At 43.1% G+C, this 21410-nt stretch overlaps 1 protein-coding gene across 1 annotated transcript in view; it reads left to right on the top strand.

The window, feature by feature from the left end:
* The window catches only part of KCNIP1 (potassium voltage-gated channel interacting protein 1), a 213293-nt gene extending 193795 nt beyond the window's left edge, over nt 1-19498 (top strand). The window contains exons 2-8 of the mRNA XM_077757337.1: nt 6305-6429; nt 7244-7313; nt 8815-8885; nt 9602-9709; nt 13601-13705; nt 14605-14667; nt 18629-19498. Of these exons, the coding sequence (XP_077613463.1) occupies nt 6305-6429; nt 7244-7313; nt 8815-8885; nt 9602-9709; nt 13601-13705; nt 14605-14667; nt 18629-18676 (590 nt within the window). The 3' untranslated portion in view covers nt 18677-19498. The remainder of the gene's footprint in view (nt 1-6304; nt 6430-7243; nt 7314-8814; nt 8886-9601; nt 9710-13600; nt 13706-14604; nt 14668-18628) is intronic.
* Nucleotides 19499-21410: the final 1912 nt, after the last annotated feature.

The raw sequence follows: 21410 nt of genomic DNA, 5'->3' as shown, positions 1-21410 counted from the left end.
AGCTGTTTCCCTTTTATGGGGCAGTGACTCGCCAGTTCTGAGTCCCTGCCACGTAGGTTGCATACCCCACACCTGACTCATCTAAGTGACTTACCGACTACTACTGGGATGTGAGTTTGTAATCCTGGTCTCTGTGTGGGTCTCGTCACCAGTCAGAGAACTCCATATGAGCAGTCTGTCTTTTCATCTCTCCCCCAATCCCGTCCCTGGCATGGCAGAGACGGTGAGCTCATATTTGTAGATATACTTTTATGAAAATGCTATGTAAGCATTTTTAAGGCTGTGAAACTATTCTGTAGAATGCTGGAGTGGCGGATATGTGACCTTACACATTTGTCAGACCCCACAGAACTGCACCACACAAAGAATGCACTCTAATGTAAACTATGGACTTTAGCTAAAAATATTTTAATCTTGGTTTATTGGTTGTAACAAATATACCATACTAGTGCAATGATAGGGGAAACCGTGAGGTGATGTACATGCGAACTCTGTATCTCCTACATAATTTTTCTGTAAACCTAAAACTGCCTTAAAAATAACATCTATTAGAAAAGGTAAATAACTGAAAATGCTATTAGAGTGATAAAAGAGGGCAACTAAATCTGGCAAACTAAGTTTTTTTCGCATGGGATTCAGGTCAGGACCAGGTCAAGAGCAGAAATGTTTACCAGTGGATGGATGCCCATCTATACCACCACTTTTAGGAACAGCAGAAATTGAGCTCTTGCTGTCTGAGTTATGGGTGGCAAGTGACCAAAACACACTTAAAGTGACAGCTGGGCTGGCTCACACACTCTTGGTCAGGAGTGATGGAAGGGCAGAAGGAAGTTCAAATAATAGCCTACAGAGGAAAACCAAGTTGATCCCCCAAATAGACCCCAAAGGCTTGCAGGAGAGCAACAAGTAAAGACCCCCGTTTTCTGCTCTCTGGGACCTGGACCCAGCCAACTCCATGGTGCCATGAAGGATTTTCCAGGTCTGATAATCTGTCTTATATTTTATATTCAGCACAACAGGGGGCTTCACCTGCCTCCGGTCTGCTCACAAGTCCTAGTGTGCTAATTAGTTTTTTCAACANTGTTGGTATCTGTGTTACTTACCAAACTCTTAACGGGAAGAAAAAAGCAAAGGTTTGTAGATTGTAAGCTCTAGAAGAGCAGGGAACAGAGTTGTTTCATTCGCTGAAATATGTATAGTAGATACGTCACTGATGATTGTTGAGTGAACAAATATAGAATCCTACAAAATGTGCAGGTGCAAATTACAATGTAGCAGAGGGGGACCATGGGGCGGGCCTCTGTCGTGAAAGGTATCATGTAAGCCACTTTTCAATCAAACATGCGAGTATTTCCAAGGACCCATCCATATTCGTGCATCCTCTGCCCCATGCCATCCCATCTCTCTTCAGGGTGCATGGCTGCATGGCTGCGGGCATGCTCAGTGAGCCCCCTGCTGGGAGCCTTGGGCACTGCAAGGTGACCCGCATTGCTCTTGCCTACTCCGACCTTGGGAAAAGGATAGGGAAAAGGTCAGCTCCAGCTCTGCTACAAGATCTCTTTGTGTATGTCAAGCTGGATGGTGACCTGGACACCCGCAGAGTGGAATCTCCATGGAAAATAAAAGTATGCTTTGTCTTTTCGATGAATGGATTTGGTAAAATGTTTTCTTACTTTTTCCTAGACATCGCCTGGTGGTATTACCAGTATCAGAGAGGTAAAAAAGTTTAAACTAACTTGACTACTTTGGTCACATTACTTTCAAAAGAAGAGCTTCTTCATCAAATATATTTTGTAATTAATCTACTCACTCTTCAACTTTCTTTGCCCTTTGTTAGCAAACATCACCTATATAGAAACAACTGGAAGCTTTCTTTTAGAGACAAGTTATAGGAAGAAGTTTGCTCCTCATAAGAAACTGATATGTTTTTCTCTAGTGGGCAACAAGATAATATGTAAAAGCTCAGAGCCAACCTGTGGCTCAAGCATAGTCACCGCTTGCAACAAATGATCTGAATTTCTAAGTTCTTTTTTTCCCCATGGTCTTGACCTCTTAATCTAGTCAACAGTTTCTGAGGCAGTTTTTCTTATTACTGTATCTCTTTTTAATTTGTTATATTTATTTCCTATAATCAATTTTAAGACCTTTGTGAAACAAAGTGGAATGTGTTTAAATAAGTAGTGAGGGACAGAAAAGGTGGTTGAGTCACGTAGGAAAAAAGGTAGATAGGTGGGAGGTAAGCAGGCAGAGATCAGGAACGAAAACCTCAGATGCCTACGGGGCCAGGAAGGCAGCATAAATGAATTAAGTGAGCCACAGGTGTATAGGGGGAACACTAGAGGCTTTGGCTGCTCAGAAGGAATAGCCACTGCTCAGCTTTTATAAACTATTTCCTTGTGAGGATTTGAGACTAAAAAATCCGAATTTGTCGATCTCTCATCTTTTAATAGCAGCAGTTGATTCCAAAAACAAAAATCCATCACATTTCATAAACCAAACAAGACCAATTTTGGGGCTGCATTCTATGTCAAGGGCCACCATTTTGTAACCTTGAAAATAGATTGGTGATTATCAAGCCCAATCCAGAGACCCCACGATGAAGAGACTATTTTCTAGTGCAGGGAGAAGGAAGTCATCACGGCCACAGTTTTTGGCCTTGGCCATGCTCATGGTCACAGAGCAAACAGAGGAGACACCTCACTAGAGAGGAGACCAAAGGCTTGGGTCCTCTTACAACTCATAACCTAAGGGTCTGACTTGTACAGGGCTTGTTAGGAGCAGAGCTTGTCACATTGCAAACTTTGTACACTGGTCACAAACCAATTTTCAGGGACACATGGAAGCCAGATCTATAAAAGAGGCCTTGGACTGGCTCAACGCTAGGTCCCATTCTGTCTCAGGCAAAGCCATTTAGTGAGAGCTTGGAAGAGATCTCCTGTGCTATAAGCCCTTAACATGACTCCGTATGTTAACAATATCCAAGACCTAACTGAAAGTTCAGAAAGATGCCACATATAGGGGTGTGATTTTTTTCCCTGAGAGTCTAAAGCTTTCATCCCACACTCAGAGGAGTCTGGGACCTCAAAACAATAAAGACCACTTAATCTGAATCATCTCCAATTTATCCCTCAGTCTGGGAATTTCCTGCTGTAAATCCCCTCCAGTTGATTATTCTGTCTTGCTTTACCCACAGTAAGAGACAATTCACTGCTGTTTAAGAGAACTCATGGTTAGAAAATCTCCTTATCTGTTAGGACACCCATCTTTCTAATATTCACTCCCCACCACACACAAGGTTACAGTGGGACAACAGGCATGAAAACATTTTATAGATTGAAAGTACTTTACCAACAGAAGGTATTCTAATTCTTGTTATGTAGGTACCGCCATAGTATTAAATTTCTAGGTCAATTTAATGTCTGTCATCCAAACTCAACCTGACTTAGTAACTGGCTCACCATTATTTTTAATAATCAAAATAACGTCAAGCAACGTTTCACCTTGCAAACTCTGAACAGACCTCAGACGAAACTGTCAAGGAAGCTCCCGACACGTTAGTTCTGTTTCCTCCTCTCCAACCTGGGAGCCGGGCCTCCCTCCTTCCTTTACTGGGACCACCCGGGCAGCACCCAGGAACTCCCAGAGAGAGGGGGGGACCAGTGCAACAGGAGGAATGTGAAGCCTCAGCAGCCCCTTCAGAAATGTCTTCAGAATATATGTATAGTGGCTGGAACTAGACGAAGGAGGGAAGGGAGAGCAAGTATGAGGGAGAGGGATGCTGAGATGTGGGTCCTTCTAGAAGGTTGTCGCAAGTGCAGACAACTTAGTGTTTTCCATCCACAGGTCATGACACATGAAGGTCTGCACAATTTTACAAAGAAATAGATTAAAATTGAGAACAGAGTACATCTCACGTCAACAGGGGAAAGTGTTTAAGGACATTTTTGCTTCAAAATAGGTCATAAAATCTTTGTTTAGATGTATGTGTATACTGGATTGTGATGTTAATTGTAGTTCTTATTATGAAATACAATAAAACAAAACACTGAGAACCACTGGTTGAAGACATGCAGGCTACTTCCCAGCATCTTGGGCCCCCAAAACATGAATTTCCTTCAGTGACTGATGTTACCACAGCCTGACAATGAGAGGGTGATGAAAAGCAAAACCGAACCAAATCTTGGCAATCATCATCCCAATATTCAGATATTACAGAATCCGATATGGAAATTGATTCTGCTGCCCAGACAGCAAACAAATCATTTATTGATAAAGCCTAGTTTTCCCTTAATGAAGTGGGCTTAATATTTGATATTTCAGTAACTACTTAGTGCATTTATAATAGACGAGATGGTAAGTAAGTGCAGCTTATGAATCAGAGAGATTCTCACAGACTTCTGCAAACAGACTTCCCTGATCTTGAAAAGAATTCAATCACAGGAAGATTAATAGAAATGAGACAATCCTTCAAAAGAAGTCTTTTCAGCTTCTGGACAAGTTAAAGTGAGAAAGGTATCTATACGCCTACAAAAATACATCATTTCTTCCAAAAAATACATTTCTGTCTTCCTTGTTTACATTTCAGTAGTTTGCTTCTTTTCACACTTTTAAATATCTGTGTTTTTCAAAATAAAATTGCTACTAAGTCTAACACTGGGAGATTCAAACCAACAATCTTATTTCTATTTCACAATGAGCTAAAAATATATGCAAGTGTTCTGAATTTAATTTATGTTGGTGGGGGGGCGTTGAGGGGAAGGTCAGCCCTTTGATTTACATAGAATCGCTGCAGTGTTAAGGTAATTGCTACTTCACTTGTTAGCTACAAACAAAACCATAATTAAAGTCTCTGTAAGAATTATAAAGAAATTGGTCACTTGCAGTATGTTGTATACACAGAGTATCTTATTTATATTGAATGATCTGCCCTATTCCCAGGAGGATAAGGTGATACCAATTGCCCAGCACATAAGAAAGATGACCATTGGGAATTTTTACCAAGTTCTTCTGCCTCTCCCTTGGCACCTTACCCAACGTCCATTTCCTTAGGGAAGATGTCCAAGATACAGACTCGCTTTGAGGGTTTCCTTTTGTATTGAGATCTCAGTCTCAAAAGGAAAAGTGACAACAGCAGAGAAAATCTGGTAGCAGGAGCTTGGCACAGACTAGACAAATATACTCAGCGTAAAGCACTTGCTCACCCCTGTTCTCTCGGAAACACAGCCTGCCCCACACTGCACCCTCCATGCTCACGGGTTGTGGCTTGGAGTGTGTGCGTTCCCAGCAGCCTGCCCATCTCGTCACTGTTCTAGCCAGCCCAGATTTACAGCCGTTCGATACATGGATTTGCTAATGTCTGCATGACAACAACGGGCAGCGAAGGCTAGACGACAATTGATTCTTGATTGGAATAAATTTATAGAAAGTGTCTGGCAGGACCCAGAGGAAAACACTCATTTATCCTGCTGTGACGGTAAAACGTGGAAACTTCCACTCATTCTGTTGGTGATCCCGCAGTCGGAGATGGGCAGAGTTCTTGCTTTGACTGACACTTCTTCAATAACTGGTGAAAAATTATATTACATTGTCATTCTTCTTGGAGGAACAAACTGCTACTTCAGACTGCTGTTTTTGGAACCCCTCAAATGCTTCAGAAGCTTTGATTTCTATCAGGTAGTCCCCATTTAAGTCACTTGCCTATTATTTAAGAATATCCAGTAGATACTACAAAACAACACTGTAAAATACACTCATACTCTTAAATTAATATTTAACATGCCATAATTGGAACTTTTTGCTAATTGGGTTAACCTTCATCTAAGCGGACCAAATGGTAAGAGTTTGCTCTATATTTTTAATAGATTTGTTTCCCTTTGCTGAAGTTGTTAATCATTCTACTCACATACCTGCGAATATTCTCTAGAAGATTCACATGGTTCAGTGGGCAGCAAATTGAATGTGCAAAGAAGTTATTTTGAAAGAAAGGGAAAAGTTTTCATTACAGATTTATTTTTAGTACTTCTGCCTTCATCTCCACTTGGAATGTGTTTATCTCCAGCCTGAAGCTCCCTCCCTGAGTGGTGTCTGACACACCTGGAGCAATGGCTGGACTGAGTATGAGACAGAAGTGACTGGGCTGGGAGGGGTTGGGAGGTGTGTCAAAGCAGAAAGGTCATTTGCAGTGTGACCCCAGCTCCAAACCTTTCATCCCAGGTCATAACACCACTCTTTTGACAGCCCAGACTATGGTCTGACAAGTGGCCACTGAGGTCAGCCACTCCAATGCCATCTCCTCTGGTTCTAGATAAGATTGAAGATGAGCTGGAGATGACCATGGTTTGCCATCGGCCTGAGGGACTGGAGCAGCTGGAGGCCCAGACCAATTTCACCAAGAGGGAGCTGCAAGTTCTTTATCGAGGCTTCAAAAATGTAAGGCCCACAGGGCACCTGAAGGCCCAGGCAGGATTTCCCATCTGGAGCAAAGGGCTCCCAAATGCCAATGGGGCCCATCAGAGAGTTTTCCATATGTGTAGTTGTAAAAGAAAGGCCAATTCTATGAAGGGGACATGAAAGCAAGATCACCTGGCTATAAAGAAAGACTCCAGGCAAGAATTGAGGCAATCTCCATAGATGGGAAACTGGCCAATAGCCAAGGAACTTCACAAGATAGCAGGCACAACCTTGGAGAATTCACCTGGACCCAGCTTCTAGCCTCAGCATAACCCATTCGCACTGTCACTATTGTTGGTGTCTGAGAACTGATGGGATTTAGGTCTGTGCTAACTGAGCTCACAGAGACTGATGTGTAAGCCTGAATGCCAGTATATTAATTTGCCATATTATTTCTTATATTAAACCTCATGATAGCCTTGTCAGAAAGTATTATTAACCCCATTCTACAGTTAAGGACATTGAGGATGAGACACTAACTCACTCAAAGTCACAAAGCCTGAAAGAGGCTGAGTCAGGATCCAAACCCAGGCCTTTCTAGGCCCGAAGCTAAGCTCTTCTACCTCACAGTGCCCATTCTCTGATGGCATCTCATCATTTTGCAAAGTAGCTTCATTCCTAAGGCAGGGCTATCTCCCGGCCACTCACTTGAAGACATAGAAGTGTATAGGTGGTTGCCCAGTCCCTGCTCATCAGGGATGATGAGAAATCCTAAACCCCAAGGCTGCACCCAGTCTCCTCCTTCTGGGGCCAGGCTGCCCTTCCTCCCACTGACTCTCTCCCCTTCATTCAGGAGTGTCCCAGTGGTGTGGTCAATGAAGAAACATTCAAGCAGATCTACGCTCAATTTTTCCCTCATGGAGGTGAGTCTTATCCTGAAAAGATCCTTCCCAACTCCTTCTCTAGTGAGCAGCCTTTCTTCCTCCAGGTTCATGCTTTTTGTTATCTGTCTCCTCTTCAACATCAGAAACAACTCAGAGTAAGAGTCCCCTCCCTTATTACAAGATACAGAATCAGCTAAAGCTTTAGAAGAAAAGAGCTCTGAAATGGATCCTCTCCAGGATAGGAGGAGAGATTAATAAAGCAATATCATAAAGTCTCATATCAGTAGAGACTCATAGAGATTCTCAACTCATAGAGTTCTCAATCTCATAGAAAGCAGGTACTGTATCATTTCCCAGATGGGCAACTACATCTCAGAGAATTTAGTGATTCACTCAAGATCTTGAGATCTTGATTCACTCAAGATCAAGATCAAGATCACACAACCAGTAAGTAGGAGAGCAGGATTCCATCCCATAAGTGTCTGATGTAAAGCGCCGCCACGTTGGCTCCACCATTTTGCCACACACTTTCCATTTTTTTCCTTACGACAGCTGAGGTAAGGTAAAACTTTGAAAAAGAATTTTAATACTAGGGACGATAGAAATAAATGAATCCAAAAAGATGTAGGGAGCATAAAGTTAGCCATAGAAGTCCAGATTAGTGAGTGTGCCAGGCCCACAGACATTCATAAAGTTGCCATGCTTGACTCCTGAGGGAAATTGCTCTGCCTCCATGCGGCCAAGACATCAATGGCTCTTCTCATGGCTTCTATGTGTCACATGTCCCTTCACTTCTGTCTCCTGCAGGATCCTTTCCCTGGGTCCTGATGAAATGGAGATCCAAGTGTCCCAAACACTTCTTGGGCTCTGTCTCTCATGGGCCTCTTCAACCCTGAGTTCCCAAGTTGGGGAACAGCTTCACCCTATGAAGACCCCAGAATCACTGTTGTTGAGTTCTGTTGAGCCAGTTTATTGAGTTTTGATCATTTGGCAGGCATGGTGATGGTTAAGATGATGTGACTATGTGAAAAGTTTAATGTACTTTTTCAAAAATTTCAAGAGATAGGTTTTGCTACCTCCCTTTGTACAGAGAAAGGAAGAGGAGCTCAGAGAGGTTCTGCTAGATGCCTGTGGTCACACAGCTACATAGGGAGAGAGCTGCTGGCCAAGCCCAGGTCTGTCTACTCCCTAATGGGTGCTCATTCCATGGCATTGCACATCGCTCAGAAGGGCGCCTTCTGCACACAGTCACCATGTCACTCACCCACCAAGAAATACCCATGTGGACCAGCCGGGGGGTCTTCTCCAGGGATGGCTAGATGTAGGGGCAAGGGCTTGTCTTTGTTCTAAGAACTTTCCACCTAAAATCCAAGACAGCCACATGGGTCCCAGTTTACACAGTGGGTTTGTCCACACTGCCTTTCCTGCTTTCCATCACCTCAGCAGCACCCACTTCTCTTTCTTATTGTTTTGAAGCATTCTCCCTTCCCTTTGAGAAGCCCCGGCTCCTGTCACTTGCCTTTCCTTCTATGCCTTTCAGATGCCAGTATGTACGCCCATTACCTCTTCCACGCCTTCGACACCACCCAGACAGGCTCCGTGAAGTTCGAGGTATGCTTGTCTCAGAGTCCTGGCATTCCCACCATCTCCTCCTCTAAACCGTGCGGTATTGAAAGGACGGTTGGATCATCAGATGCTTCAGTCCTTCGTCCATTTAACAAACATTTCCTGAAGATAAAGAAACAGCAGCTGTTCTACCCTTCTGGGAACTCAGGGCCTCAAGGGGTTAATGAAAACAGTTAATAACTCACGTGCACACTGAGCTTACCATGTGATACACTCTGTACTAGTGCTTTGCATGTATTAACTCATTTAATCTTCACAGTAACCCACAAGGTGGGGTTCTATTGTTTATTACCGGTTTACAGAAGAAGACAGTAAGGCAAAGAGAGATTGAGTGTTTTCCCCAAGGTCAAACAGCTAGGAGGTGGTAACAGAAGGATTTGAACTCAGGTGGTAGACTACACTGCCTGTCTCAGGATAACTGCAGCCATGGGATAAGGCAATGCCAGAGGAGGCTGTGTTTACCTGTGTCTGGAAATGTCAGCATATACTTTCTTCCTCAAGGATACTCTGTTCCCCCAAAATGGTGCAGGGTAAGGAATGGAAGGGGCACTTTCACTGAGCTTGGCCATGTCCTTCAGGGGACAGAGGACATGGGAGATACCAGTATATACAAGCAACCATAGAGTCTGACCCAAAGACAGAGCTTCATCCCACCCCATGGCTTGGTGGTTAATGTCATTTATTCCTCTTCCATTTGTCAGGACTTTGTAACTGCTCTGTCGATTTTACTGAGAGGAACTGTCCATGAGAAACTAAGGTGGACATTTAATTTGTATGACATCAATAAAGATGGATACATAAACAAAGAGGTAAGTGAGCTGAGGCCAGCGTCATGAAGGAGCCACAGTGAAGGCATCTAATTAAACAGTAAACAGCCCAGTCAGGAGAATGAAATTGTCTGAATGAGGAGGGATCTGCTTTGGGGTCACCTTTGACCTCCCCCATTGCCCCACCCTGCCCTGCCCCCAAGTACTCAAGAAAGGATTAAGCAGATTCATTTATTGTCACTGGGTTACATGTATTCAATGCACATTCCAAAGGGAATGCAAATGACTTTTGTGTAGAGTTACTCTTACCAGGGGAACTCACATTTCACAGATTGATAGCCACAAATTAAAGCTAAAAGTTGGAATGGTAGAATTGCAGACATCATTACAATAGGATCACATTGGCCACAATCTATTTTGCCTCTTAATAAAACCACATAAGGGGACAATGGCAAGTGTGGCCATCTCTAAACAAATCACAAAGAATTTCAGAGTCTTCACTGCCTGACACTTTTAGAGCCACATGTGGTGTCTAGCTGATGAAATACCCACAGATCTATCTCAAAACTCACTTTGGTATCTACTGTATCTTGGCTTCTCAGTTGAAGCTTGGAGATAGCATCCTGTAACATCCCATTCCCTGAGCTTCTGCATGCCGGGCCCAGTGCCTAGGATAATAGGATCTCCAATTCTCCCCTCAACCCTGCAAATTTCCCCCTGATGTTCAATCGTCATTCAGTCAGTCATGCATTTGCTCAACATATATTTGGGGGCTTATTAGGTGTTCTAGATGTTGAAAATAAAGTGGTGAATGATCCCCCACATGTGAAAACCCTAATATCCACTAATAACAGATATGTTCAATGGACTCCAGTAAGTGCATGTAATGGAATAACTGGTGGCCATTTAAAATAATACAAAAGTAATAAGATGTAAAAATTCATCTTATAAAATAGTAGGTATAATATTATCTCAATTTTGAAAATAATTTAATGCTAGTGTTAGGGATACCAGGGTGGCTCAGTCAGTTGAGCATCCAACTCTGGATTTTGGCTCAGATCATGATCCCAGAGTCGTGGGATCAAGTCCTACATCAGGCTCTTCACTGAGCATGGAACCTGCTTCAGATTCTCTCTGTCTCTGTCTCTGTCTCTCTCTCTCTCTCTTTCTCTCCCTTTGCCCCTCTCCTCTGCTTGTGCATGTCCTTTCTCTCTACAAAAAAAAACCCCTAGAATTAGATTATAAAGTATAAAATAAAAAACATATCCATGGGTCCTTACTAAATTATATATATATATATAATTATAGATTATATATATTTAAATAACCTGTATTCAAATAAATAATAAATATGTATTCAAATAAATAATTGAATTCATAGATAAATGGGGGATAAGGACAATTCTTCCTTAAAGAAGAATTCCAATTAATAAATAAAGAAGGAATAAAGGAAATACAAAGTCAGCTTTGGGCAAACACCACAGTAATAATTTTTGCACGCAAGATCTACTGAAAGAAATTAAAATCAGTGGAGGAACTTGATAGGCACCACCCTAATCAAGTGATCATGGTTAACATCGCCAATATACATTAATACAATATATCAACACCAAGTACCTCTTTGGTAGGATGCACCAAGAAGGATATAATATCACTTCTATAGTATTCTTGTCAAAAATGCATCACTTCAACCTAATCATAAGAAAACCAGGGACTAACACAAACAGAGACATTCTACAAAATAACTGACCTGCACTCATATCAGAGGTATCTTGCTCTTGAAAGACAGTGAGAAACTGTCACAGGTTAGAGGAGACTAAGGGGACACAACAATTAGATGGATAACCATTACAATCTGGTGAAATGTGAATAAGCTTGACAGTTTCGTTAATAGCACTGTAGCATTGTTGTAAAACTGCTAATTTCCTGGGTTTGATCATTGTGCTGTGGTTTTGCAAGTTAAAATTAGGAGAACCTGGGTCAAAGGTATACATGCATGCTCTGTTCTGTTCCTGCAGCTTTTGTGTAAGTCTAAAATTATTAATAATAGGTTAAAAACCGATAAAAACAAAAGAAGCACATGGAATGAAGAGTAGCAGACAAGGAACCCAAGATAGAGGCTGTCCCCTGGGTCTTTATAGACACCAATTCAAATATCTCAAAGACAAGGTTGTCTTCCTGCACCCTATTTCCTGCATTCAGAGGAGGGGCCTCTGAATACCATGCCCGGCCAGTGTGATCAGAACATCACAGACCCACTCAACAGTTACTGGGCTCCTAGCCCATGCAGAGACCTTGGCAATGAAGGATCGAGCACATGTCCTCATGAGTTCAGTCTTGAGGAAACAGATCTATAAACTAATAATAAGAACAACTTAACTATTTTAATAAGTATTTAATGATCACTTATTCTGTATCCAGAAGCATTGAAAGATTAGAAAGAAAACATGACAGCATTTGTAACATCTATCGGGTCAGGCCCCATCAAACGAGAAGGATTTTATAGAAAGGGGTCTTTTGGTTACAAAGATAAAAAGTCATCAAAATAGGGGCACCTGGGTGGCTCAGTCGGTTAAGCATCCAACTCTTGGTTTCAGGTCAGGTCATGATCTCACCATTTGTGAGTTCAAGCCCCACACTGGCTCTGCACTGACAGTGTGGAGCCTGCTTGGGATTCTCTCTCCTTCTCTCTCTGCCCCTCCCCCACATGTTCGATGCTCTCTCTCAAAATAAATAAACTTTTAAAAAAATCATCAAAATAAACTAGCTTAAGCTGAGAGATTTCCTGTAAAGATACAGTTAGTCTGATGGAATGTGTGTAATCCCTATTGAAACTAGAAGGTGGTTAGTCTCCTCCCTCTTTCTCTCTCTCTCTCCCTACGCCCCTTCCTTCCTCTCTTCCCTGCCCCTCCTCGAGATCAAGATGGCCACACTCCTCTGCAGGAATGACAGGTTCAAGTTGCTAGCAACAGACGGGTGGGGAGGTGCAAGAGGAGGTTTTAGTTTATAGAGTGAAGGTTCTGAGACACCGGCTCTCTGAGGCTTCTTCAGTCTTTGTTACTGTTTCTGTCTTCCGCTGTTTTTCTCAGAGTGCCTCTGAGTGTATGTGAGTGTACAGTGTGAGTGTGTGTGAGTATGTCTGTGTGTGAGAGAGAGGATGAGTATGAGGGAGTGTGTGTATGTGTGTATGTGTGTGTATGTGCAGGTGTGCATGTATGTGCCCATGAGCACAGGTTCCCCCCCACCCCCACTTCCCTTCTCCTTCCTCTATTCCTTTCTCTCCTCTCCTCTCTTTCTCCCTGCATTTTTCTCTTCTCTTCTACTTTCTGTGTATTCACTCCCTTCTCCTCTTCACAGAAGTTCTACTCTTCTGCACAAGTGTTTGACGTCGCTTCTCACTCACCCTCAGCTACAACCTGGAGATGGCTTGCCCATGGAACCAGCTCTTGACTTTCGAGCCCAGGGTTCCCTCACTCCTGATGACAGTTTCTGTGCCTCATCACCTTAACTTCTTAAGGGAGAAAAACGGTAGCTCAGCTTTAGCCAGATGTCCACCTTTGTTCCAGATTAGCAGTGGTCCTAGAGACTGGTCACCCAGGACAAACACAGCCACCCAGGCCCAACCATTCGAGGGAATTGTGGAGTAGGGAGAGGGTCTTCCAAAAATCATCATGGGCTGATAAGTACCCATCATGTTCACCCCAATCCCATATATAACCCCTCCCTGACGATAATGCTCCAGAAAAGGTAACCTATCCAAGAGCTTCTGAAGGCAAAGAGAATTCCCTCCTCTCAGAATATAGCCCCTCTCATCAGCTGAAGAGAGTCCTTTTAATCACTTCCATTCATAAGGGGCACAAGGAGCCCCAAACTGTCACATAAAAAGAACATGACTTCATGTTCCCACACTGTGCTTCCATATCCTCTCTCCAGGAGATGATGGACATTGTCAAAGCCATCTATGACATGATGGGGAAATACACGTATCCTGTGCTCAGAGAAGACACCCCGAGGCAGCACGTGGATGTCTTCTTCCAGGTAAGTGCACACACACTGTGCATGAGCTTTAAGCCCAACTTAGGTCAGTCAGCCCACAAGCCTCTGAGCAGGTGGTGTGTGTCCAGCTCTGTCCTATGCACTGTAGAAAACAGAAAAGAATTAAAAAGCGTGTTGTCCTCAAGTAACAGATGACCTCATTAAGCAAGCAAGTATATACTAGAGAATAGAACAGGGAAGTGTATTATGAAATATAAATCTCCAGGACAGCCTCTAAGTTCCATAAACATTCTTGGTGGAGCAGAGTGGCCAGAGAAGACGTCATTAAGCACATTTGTGTAGGTGTTAAGCATTTATGTCTCGGGAATGATGGGAAATAAGGTTGGAAACAAGGGCAGGCTGGATTGTGAGATCTTTCATTGAAGAGTTTGGCCTTGCTTGGGTGACTACTGGTCTTCCATGAGTGGAAGAGTGGTATGACCACAGTGGTGTTTCTGTAAAAAAGCGAGCGAGTGGTAGAATATTGAAGAATGTCCCAGCTCATTCTAGTCTAACCCTCTCACTTTGCAGATGGGAAAAGCAGAGGCTCAGAGAGGCTTAAAGACTCACTCAAGGTCACACAGTAAGTGACACAGAGACAGAAGTCGAACCTCTCATGTGCAGTGTCTTCCCTGCCAGGTGGACAGGCTGGGGGAGAGTCCGGGGAAGACATGATAGGGAATCAGCAGATTAGTCTGGTGATGAGGCAATGAGAGCCTGGAGCAAGTCTTTCAATTTTAAGGCAGCTCATGGGGCTCAAAGTGCTGTAACCAGGGTCTTGGGTGGGGTTGTCTGGCCAGTGAAAGACCACCCTAATTCTTGGGCAAAGGTGGTTAACAAAGAGCAGGTTTTGGAATGAAGATTACCAGGTTCATTAAAGTGCTTCCTGTTGTGTCTTCCAGAAAATGGACAAAAATAAAGATGGCATCGTGACTTTAGACGAATTTCTTGAATCGTGTCAGGAGGTAAGGAGACACCTCAGAGCACAAAACGTATTAGATCCAGGAAGGGATATCTGAGGCCCGGGGCCCTGCAGAGGGGACACCTGAGATACCTCCTCCGCCTCAGGTCAGAGCCACCACCAACACCAGAAGCAACTCAGGATTCCAGCCATGTCCCCTCCTCCAGCTGGCCTGTGGTTGGTCTTGGCTAAACACAGGCTGAGGCAGATAGCCTGAGAAGAATGGGGGCGGGGGAAGCCCAAGGGGAATCTCTGTGAAACCACAGACTTCCCAAGTGGACAACACTCTACTTTTTCACCTGCTTCTGGCTCAAAGACCCACTCCTCAGACTACGAGGGAGTAGTGGGAAAAAAATCTAACGCTGTAATTCTCAAGCCATAGCATCCCCAAGAATTGCCCAGATGATTCTGAAAATGAACACTAGATTGGGGGTGAGGATCTAGAAATCTTTATTTTAACACAAATGCCCTGGGAATCAACGCTTCCAAAACTCTACTGTGCAAACCCACCTCCTTGAGGATCTCCTTAAAATGCAGATTCTAATTTAATAGGTGTGGAGCGGGACTTGAGGCACTACTTTGCTAACGCTCACCCTGGTGGTGCTGATGATGCAGGTCCTTGGATGACATTTTCATTCCACAAAAGGATAGACTAGCCTGGAACCTCGGCCAGAAACTGAACTAGAAACAGTTGCTTTTAACTACTTTAGAAAAATGCATTTCTATCCCCAGTTTATTTCAGAAAAGTACAGTTACTCTGAGCTCACCCAGTAAGAACTGCGTATACATAAAGCAGGGGAGAAGTTGTCAATACATACTGAACACCTACCAAGTTTCAGGTATTTTGCGTAAGCCTCAAAACCACCCTGAGAGGTAGTGGTGTGGTACGAGCATAACCTTGCTTATGATATTCAAAATATTTAATAATGAGAGTGGACCGAGAACTAACCGCTCTTAACTGATCTTGACCAATGTCATGGAGTGGTGCCCTAGAGGGATCCTTCTAAGCTTGCCAACCCATTAGCTCCTGGATCTTTGGGTGTTTGAGCGGTCCTGTGCCAGGTACCAGATAGCCAGAGGGAAAGATGCTGGATGGAAGGCTCAGGTCAGCAGCTACTTACCAACAAGGATAGAAATATTTCAACATGTTAATCAAATGGCAATATTGATCAATCCCATCTTAAAGAAGAGAAAACTGAGACATTGCAAAGTTGTGGCTTATATGGAAACCAACTTGACAATAAACTATTAAAAAAAAAGAGAGAGAGAGATGTGGCTAAGGCCCAGTAGGTGACAGAGATGGAACTTGAACTCCATCATTCCTTTATTTTCCTTAATGTTTATTTATTATTTTGAGAGAGAGAGAGAGAGACAGAGCACGAGCAGGGGAGCAGCAGAGAGAGAGGGAGACACAGAATCTGAAGCAGGCTCCAGGCTCTGAGCTGTCAGCACACAGCCCCATGCAGGGCTCGAATCCACGAACTGTGAGATGATGACCTGAGCGAAGTCAGACGCTTAAATGACTAGGCCACCCAGGCACCCCTTGAACTTCATCATTCGAATTTTAAATTCTATGCCCTACTTAAGTGTGATTTTTTGACTTTGCTTAACAGGTGAGTGAAATGTTCAAATTTGTTTAGTTTCTCACATTAGCAACCTCTATTGCTATCTACTAATTCACTCATTTCTTGCTCACAACCCACCCATAGGTAGATACGGTGATTGATGCTATTCTGCACATAAAGAAACTGAGGCACAAAGGGATTAAATAACTGGCCTAAGGCACCCAGCTAGTAAATGACAGATCCAGGATTTGAATTTAGACAGCCTGACTCCATAGACTTCTTTTTAAAGTTCTAGAAATTTTTAGGAGTGCCTGGGTGGCTCTGTCAGGTAAGCATCCAGCTCTTGATTTTGGCTCAGGTCATGATCTCCTGGTTTGTGAGTTAGAGCCCCACATCAGGCTCTGTACTACCAATGCGGAGCCTGCTTGGGATTTTCTCCCTCTCCTTCCCTTTCTGCCCTTCCCCTGCTCATTCTCTCTCTCTATCAAAATACATAAATATACTTTAAAAAAAAAAGTTCTAGCCACTTCTAAAAGATTTCAGATACCCAGAATCAACTTTTGTCTTTGTTGATTTTTTTTTCTATTATAGGTCTGCTTTCTATTTTATCATTTGTGCTGTAAATTATTTTCTTCCTTCTGTTTTTAAATTTTTTTTAATGTTTTATTTATTTCTAGGAAAGAGAGAGAGACAGGTGAGCAGGGGAGGGTCAGAGAGAGAGGGAGTCACAGACTGAAACAGGTTCCAGGCTCCGAGCTGGCAGTCAGCACAGAGCCCGACGCGGGGCTCAAACCCATGAACCGCGGGATCATGACCTAAGCGAAAGTCAGACGCTTAACCGACTAAGCCACCCAGGGGCCCCTTCTTCCTTCTGTTTTATTTTAATTTGATTTTTAGGTTTCATTTCTAGCTTTTGGAGATGGAGATTCAGATCATTTATTTTCAACCATTCTTTTCTAATATATGCATATAGAGGGATAAAATTTCCTTTAACTACTGCTTTAGATCCCAGAGATTGTAATATGTCATATTTCATTATATTTTAATTCAAAGTATTTTCCTCTCTGACCCATCAACTTAGAAGTATGTTGTTTAATAGCTAAACAGGTTCTACATTCAATACTTATTTCTTAAAGAATATACAATAGAAAAATGTAAAATAGAGAACATATAATAGAGACAGGAAATAAGAAAATCAATAAAATCAAAATTTGCCTCCTTGAAAAAATTAATAAAATTGATAAATGCTTAGCAAGATTGATTTAAATAAAAAAGAGAGAAAACTATCAATATCTGGAATGGAAAGGGTAAGAACACTACAGGTTTTATAGAAATAATAAAGATAAAAGCTCATTATTCAATAAATTTGGCAACATATGAAGTCTACAAACTCCTTACAAATATAATTTATCAAAACTAACACAAAAAGAAATAGAAAATCTGAATAGCCCTACGTACATCAAAGAAATTGAATCCTTAATTTAAAACTTTTCCATAGGGGCGACTGGGTGGCTCAGTTGGTTAAGCGGCCGACTTAGGCTCTAGGTCATGATCTCATGGTTTGTGAATTCAAGCCCTGTGCTGACAGCTCAGAGCCTAGAGCCTGATTTAGAATCTGTGTCTCCCTTTCTCTCTCTGCCCCTCCCCCACTCACACTGTCTCTCTCTCTCCCTCTCTCTCTGTCTCTCTCAAAAGTAAGTAAACATTAAAAAATGCTTAACATTTTTTTTAAAACTTTCTCATAAAGAAAATGGCAAACACAGATGTCTTACTTGCTAAATTCTTTCAAACTCTTTCTAGGAAAGAAAGGATGTTACTCTCATACAAATTCAGAGAATAGAGAAAGAGGAAAAAATTCTCAACTTGATTTATGAGGTTATCATAACCCCAATATAAAAATATGACAAAGCCATTACAGAGTAAAAAAATTTTCAGGCTAATATATTCCCTCTGGACATAGGTACAAAAATTCAAATCCTGTAATATGTTTGTTTGTTTTTTAAAGAATAAATAGGGCTTATTACAGGAATGCTAGACTGGTTTAACATTCAAGAACTCATCAATATAATTAATGACATAATAGAACTTTTAAAATGATATCATCTCAGTAGATGGAGAAAAATCATGTGATAAAATGCAGTTGCCCAGAGCTTCTTAAAAGAAGCAATACTCACTGTCTCACTGGGTAATTGATTTCTTACAAATCTCTTAAGGCCAGAGAAGGTGCTTCTTGCCTTGAGTTGCTTACTTTCTGGGCCCCCCCCCCTGTTTCTCATGCCCTTTCTTTCTAGCATTCTTTCTGCAGAAACCCATGCTGGAGACGCTCACCGCACAGAACTTCTCAGGGAAAAGCCTCAGAGAGCTCTAACCATGCTCTCTTTCCCCCTCCTCCCCTCCCAGGATGACAACATCATGAGGTCCCTCCAGCTATTCCAAAATGTCATGTAACTGTGAACACAGCCACCTGGCTCTCAGAGACGTTGTACTTGTACAGCCACTTCTTAACACCTTGCTCTGCCCTCGTTCTGATTTTACACACCGACTCTTGGGACAGAAACGCCTTTTACATTCTGAAAGAATTCTCCGCCGGAGACTTTCTGTGGAACCCAGCATCAAATGGCTCAGTCTCTGATTGCCGACTCTTCCTTCTCCGTCTTTTTGAGAGAGACAAGATGAAATTGGGTTTGTTTTGGAAGCATGCTCATCTCTTCACACTGCTGCCCTATGGAAGGTCCCTCTGCCTGAGCTTAAACAGTAGTGCACACTTTTTTTGCTTGCGTGCCCCAGCCCACTGCCTCCAGCAGACCTTGATGTATCTGGAAGCAAGACGACCTGAGCCAAATGCACACCATCCTCTGATCGCCTCCCAAACCAATGTGCCTGTTTCCCTTCTTTTGGTGGGAAGAATGAGCATTATACAGAACAACATGAATCCGTAGATGACTAGATTGGGAGAGGCCATACCTAACATGTGTAGGCTAGAACTGAACTCGTAAGCATGGCATTGTCTGGTGACACAAACTGCCCACATCCTTTGTTTCCAGAGGCAAGAACCAACAATTCTCTCTCACATTGGCATCTGTGCTGCTAATGCAAGTCCCTTGATGTGCCCAGGAAGAGAGCCGATGCCCAGTGGTCCATGCCCTCACTCCATCTCCCGCTAGAGCCCAGCACTGCATGCCCCTCCCAGAAAGCCCAGAATGCCTGAAAATTGCTGTAATTTTATACCATGTTCTAATCAATAAACAGAACTATTTCTTACACTCTTAATCTTCATTTCTTTCATGACTCCGTTGGACAGGAGAGGTGAGCTGTGGGAAGGGAAGGCTAGTCCGTACTGGATACTAATAGCATCCAGCTACTAGTACTTGCTTTGTGCCAGACCCAGTGCCAGTCAGTGAACCATCTTCCCCTGCCCCCAAGCAAATATCCCACTTAAAAGCAAATACTGTGACTAGTAGCAAATTACATCTTTGAGATGAGACCCTTCACAACACCTTCCTTCCAACAAGGTTGTCACCCTCAAGATCCTCTGCTGTAGAGTCTGGAGCCTCATATGGTATGGTTGGGGATACAGAGATGAGAAGGTGGCCAGGACTTCCTGCTGAAGGGCTTGGAGTCCAAGGGTTGATCAAGTGGCTTCAGCCTACTAGCAACAAATTACTAGTTATGTTGGACACTGTGTCTTAGATTCCCCATTTGACATCACTTTAAAAAGATTTAGAGCTAACCATGGCATTCTTGGAAGGAAAGCAACTTACTGAACCCCTATTATGTGCCAGGTGCTTCTCTAGGGGCTCACATACATGATCTCATTTCATGCTCATGTAGAGCATTCTGGGAGATGGAATGCTCATTTTACTGGTTTGGACACTGAAACTCGGAGGTATGGGGACCTATGTAGGGTAGCACAGCTCTATAGAGATTAAACTCTTCCCACTCTATAATAGAGCCTTCCTGCTAGGGGATTCTCTCTCCATGCAAGGAACTGAAGGTACCACACACATATTGCCTTCATCTGCAATCAGTTCAAAGGGGCATGGATATTCTTTGAATCCAAACAGCAGATGAGGAAAGGGACAGAGTGAAGGGGAAAGCTGTAGGTGCCCATGGATCACCAGCAAGAGCAGGCCACCACATGTCATACGTGCATGAAATACTCCCAGGGTGATTGCCAGTGGCAGCTGCCACTCATGGCTGGAAACTGTAGTGGATGCAGCTCTGTTTCTCCAGGCTTCCTGAGTGCTGCCATGTGGTCATCTAGTGCTTCTAGACATGTGGCTGGCCCCCAGCAAGGCACCCATACACTTAGGCCCAAGCAGAGGACCTGTTCTTGTTGACTCTTCCCATGTGGGGTCTGAACCTGCATCATGAGGCTTTATGATGTCTAGGCCCTGGTTCTCCACGTTGGCTGAACATCACGATCACCTGGGGAACTGTGAAAAATGTCAGTGCCTGGGCCTCACCTCAGACCAGTTGAAGTAGAATCTCTACAGGCGAGGCCTAGGTATCAGGATTTTTTAGAATCTGGTCAGGGGATTATAATATGGGTCCAGAGCTAAGATGGGGAACTGACCAAACTCAGTGCTTAGGATGGAGCACATGATGTGAGCCATGCCCCTAGCTATAATGATTGGTTCAAGGATTGACTTGATACCTAAGCCAGTCCGAAGAGCGTGACTCACAAGATTTGTGCTGGGAATGAGAGGCAAAGATGGTCTCTCTTCTACTGGACATGAATGAGTTAGCATGGACGTGTTGGCAGTGATTTAGAAGTTCTGGGGGATTATCCAATAACCAAAGAGCAGATAAACCAGAATCACAGAAGGCAAGGCAGAGAGGTTTAAACAAAACAAAACACACGAGAAACTGAAATCTTGATTAGATCACTGAGTTGCTGGATCAAGCTGGACCTGAAGCTAAGAATACCTCTGATCTTTTCAGATGCCTGTGTTTGATGCCTATATAAGGTCTAAGCCAGTGTATCTTTACTCTGGCCACATGTCAGAACTACTTGGGGAGCAGAGAAGGGGAAATTTTTAAAGTGCTAAAGGCAGTGGGACTTATCCCAGATTAACTGAATAAGAACCTCTACAGGTAGAGCCCTGAGCATCACTGTGCTTTAAAAGCTCTCCAGGTGATTCCAGCGTATACATAGGGCTAAGAGCCCCTGCAAGAGAGC

Source organism: Crocuta crocuta, unplaced genomic scaffold, assembly GCF_008692635.1.
Source record: "Crocuta crocuta isolate KB4526 unplaced genomic scaffold, BGI_CrCroc_1.0 scaffold131, whole genome shotgun sequence".
NCBI lineage: Eukaryota > Metazoa > Chordata > Mammalia > Carnivora > Hyaenidae > Crocuta > Crocuta crocuta.
The sequence above is the reverse complement of the archived record's forward strand: the minus strand, read 5'-3'. Positions and strand labels throughout refer to the sequence as shown.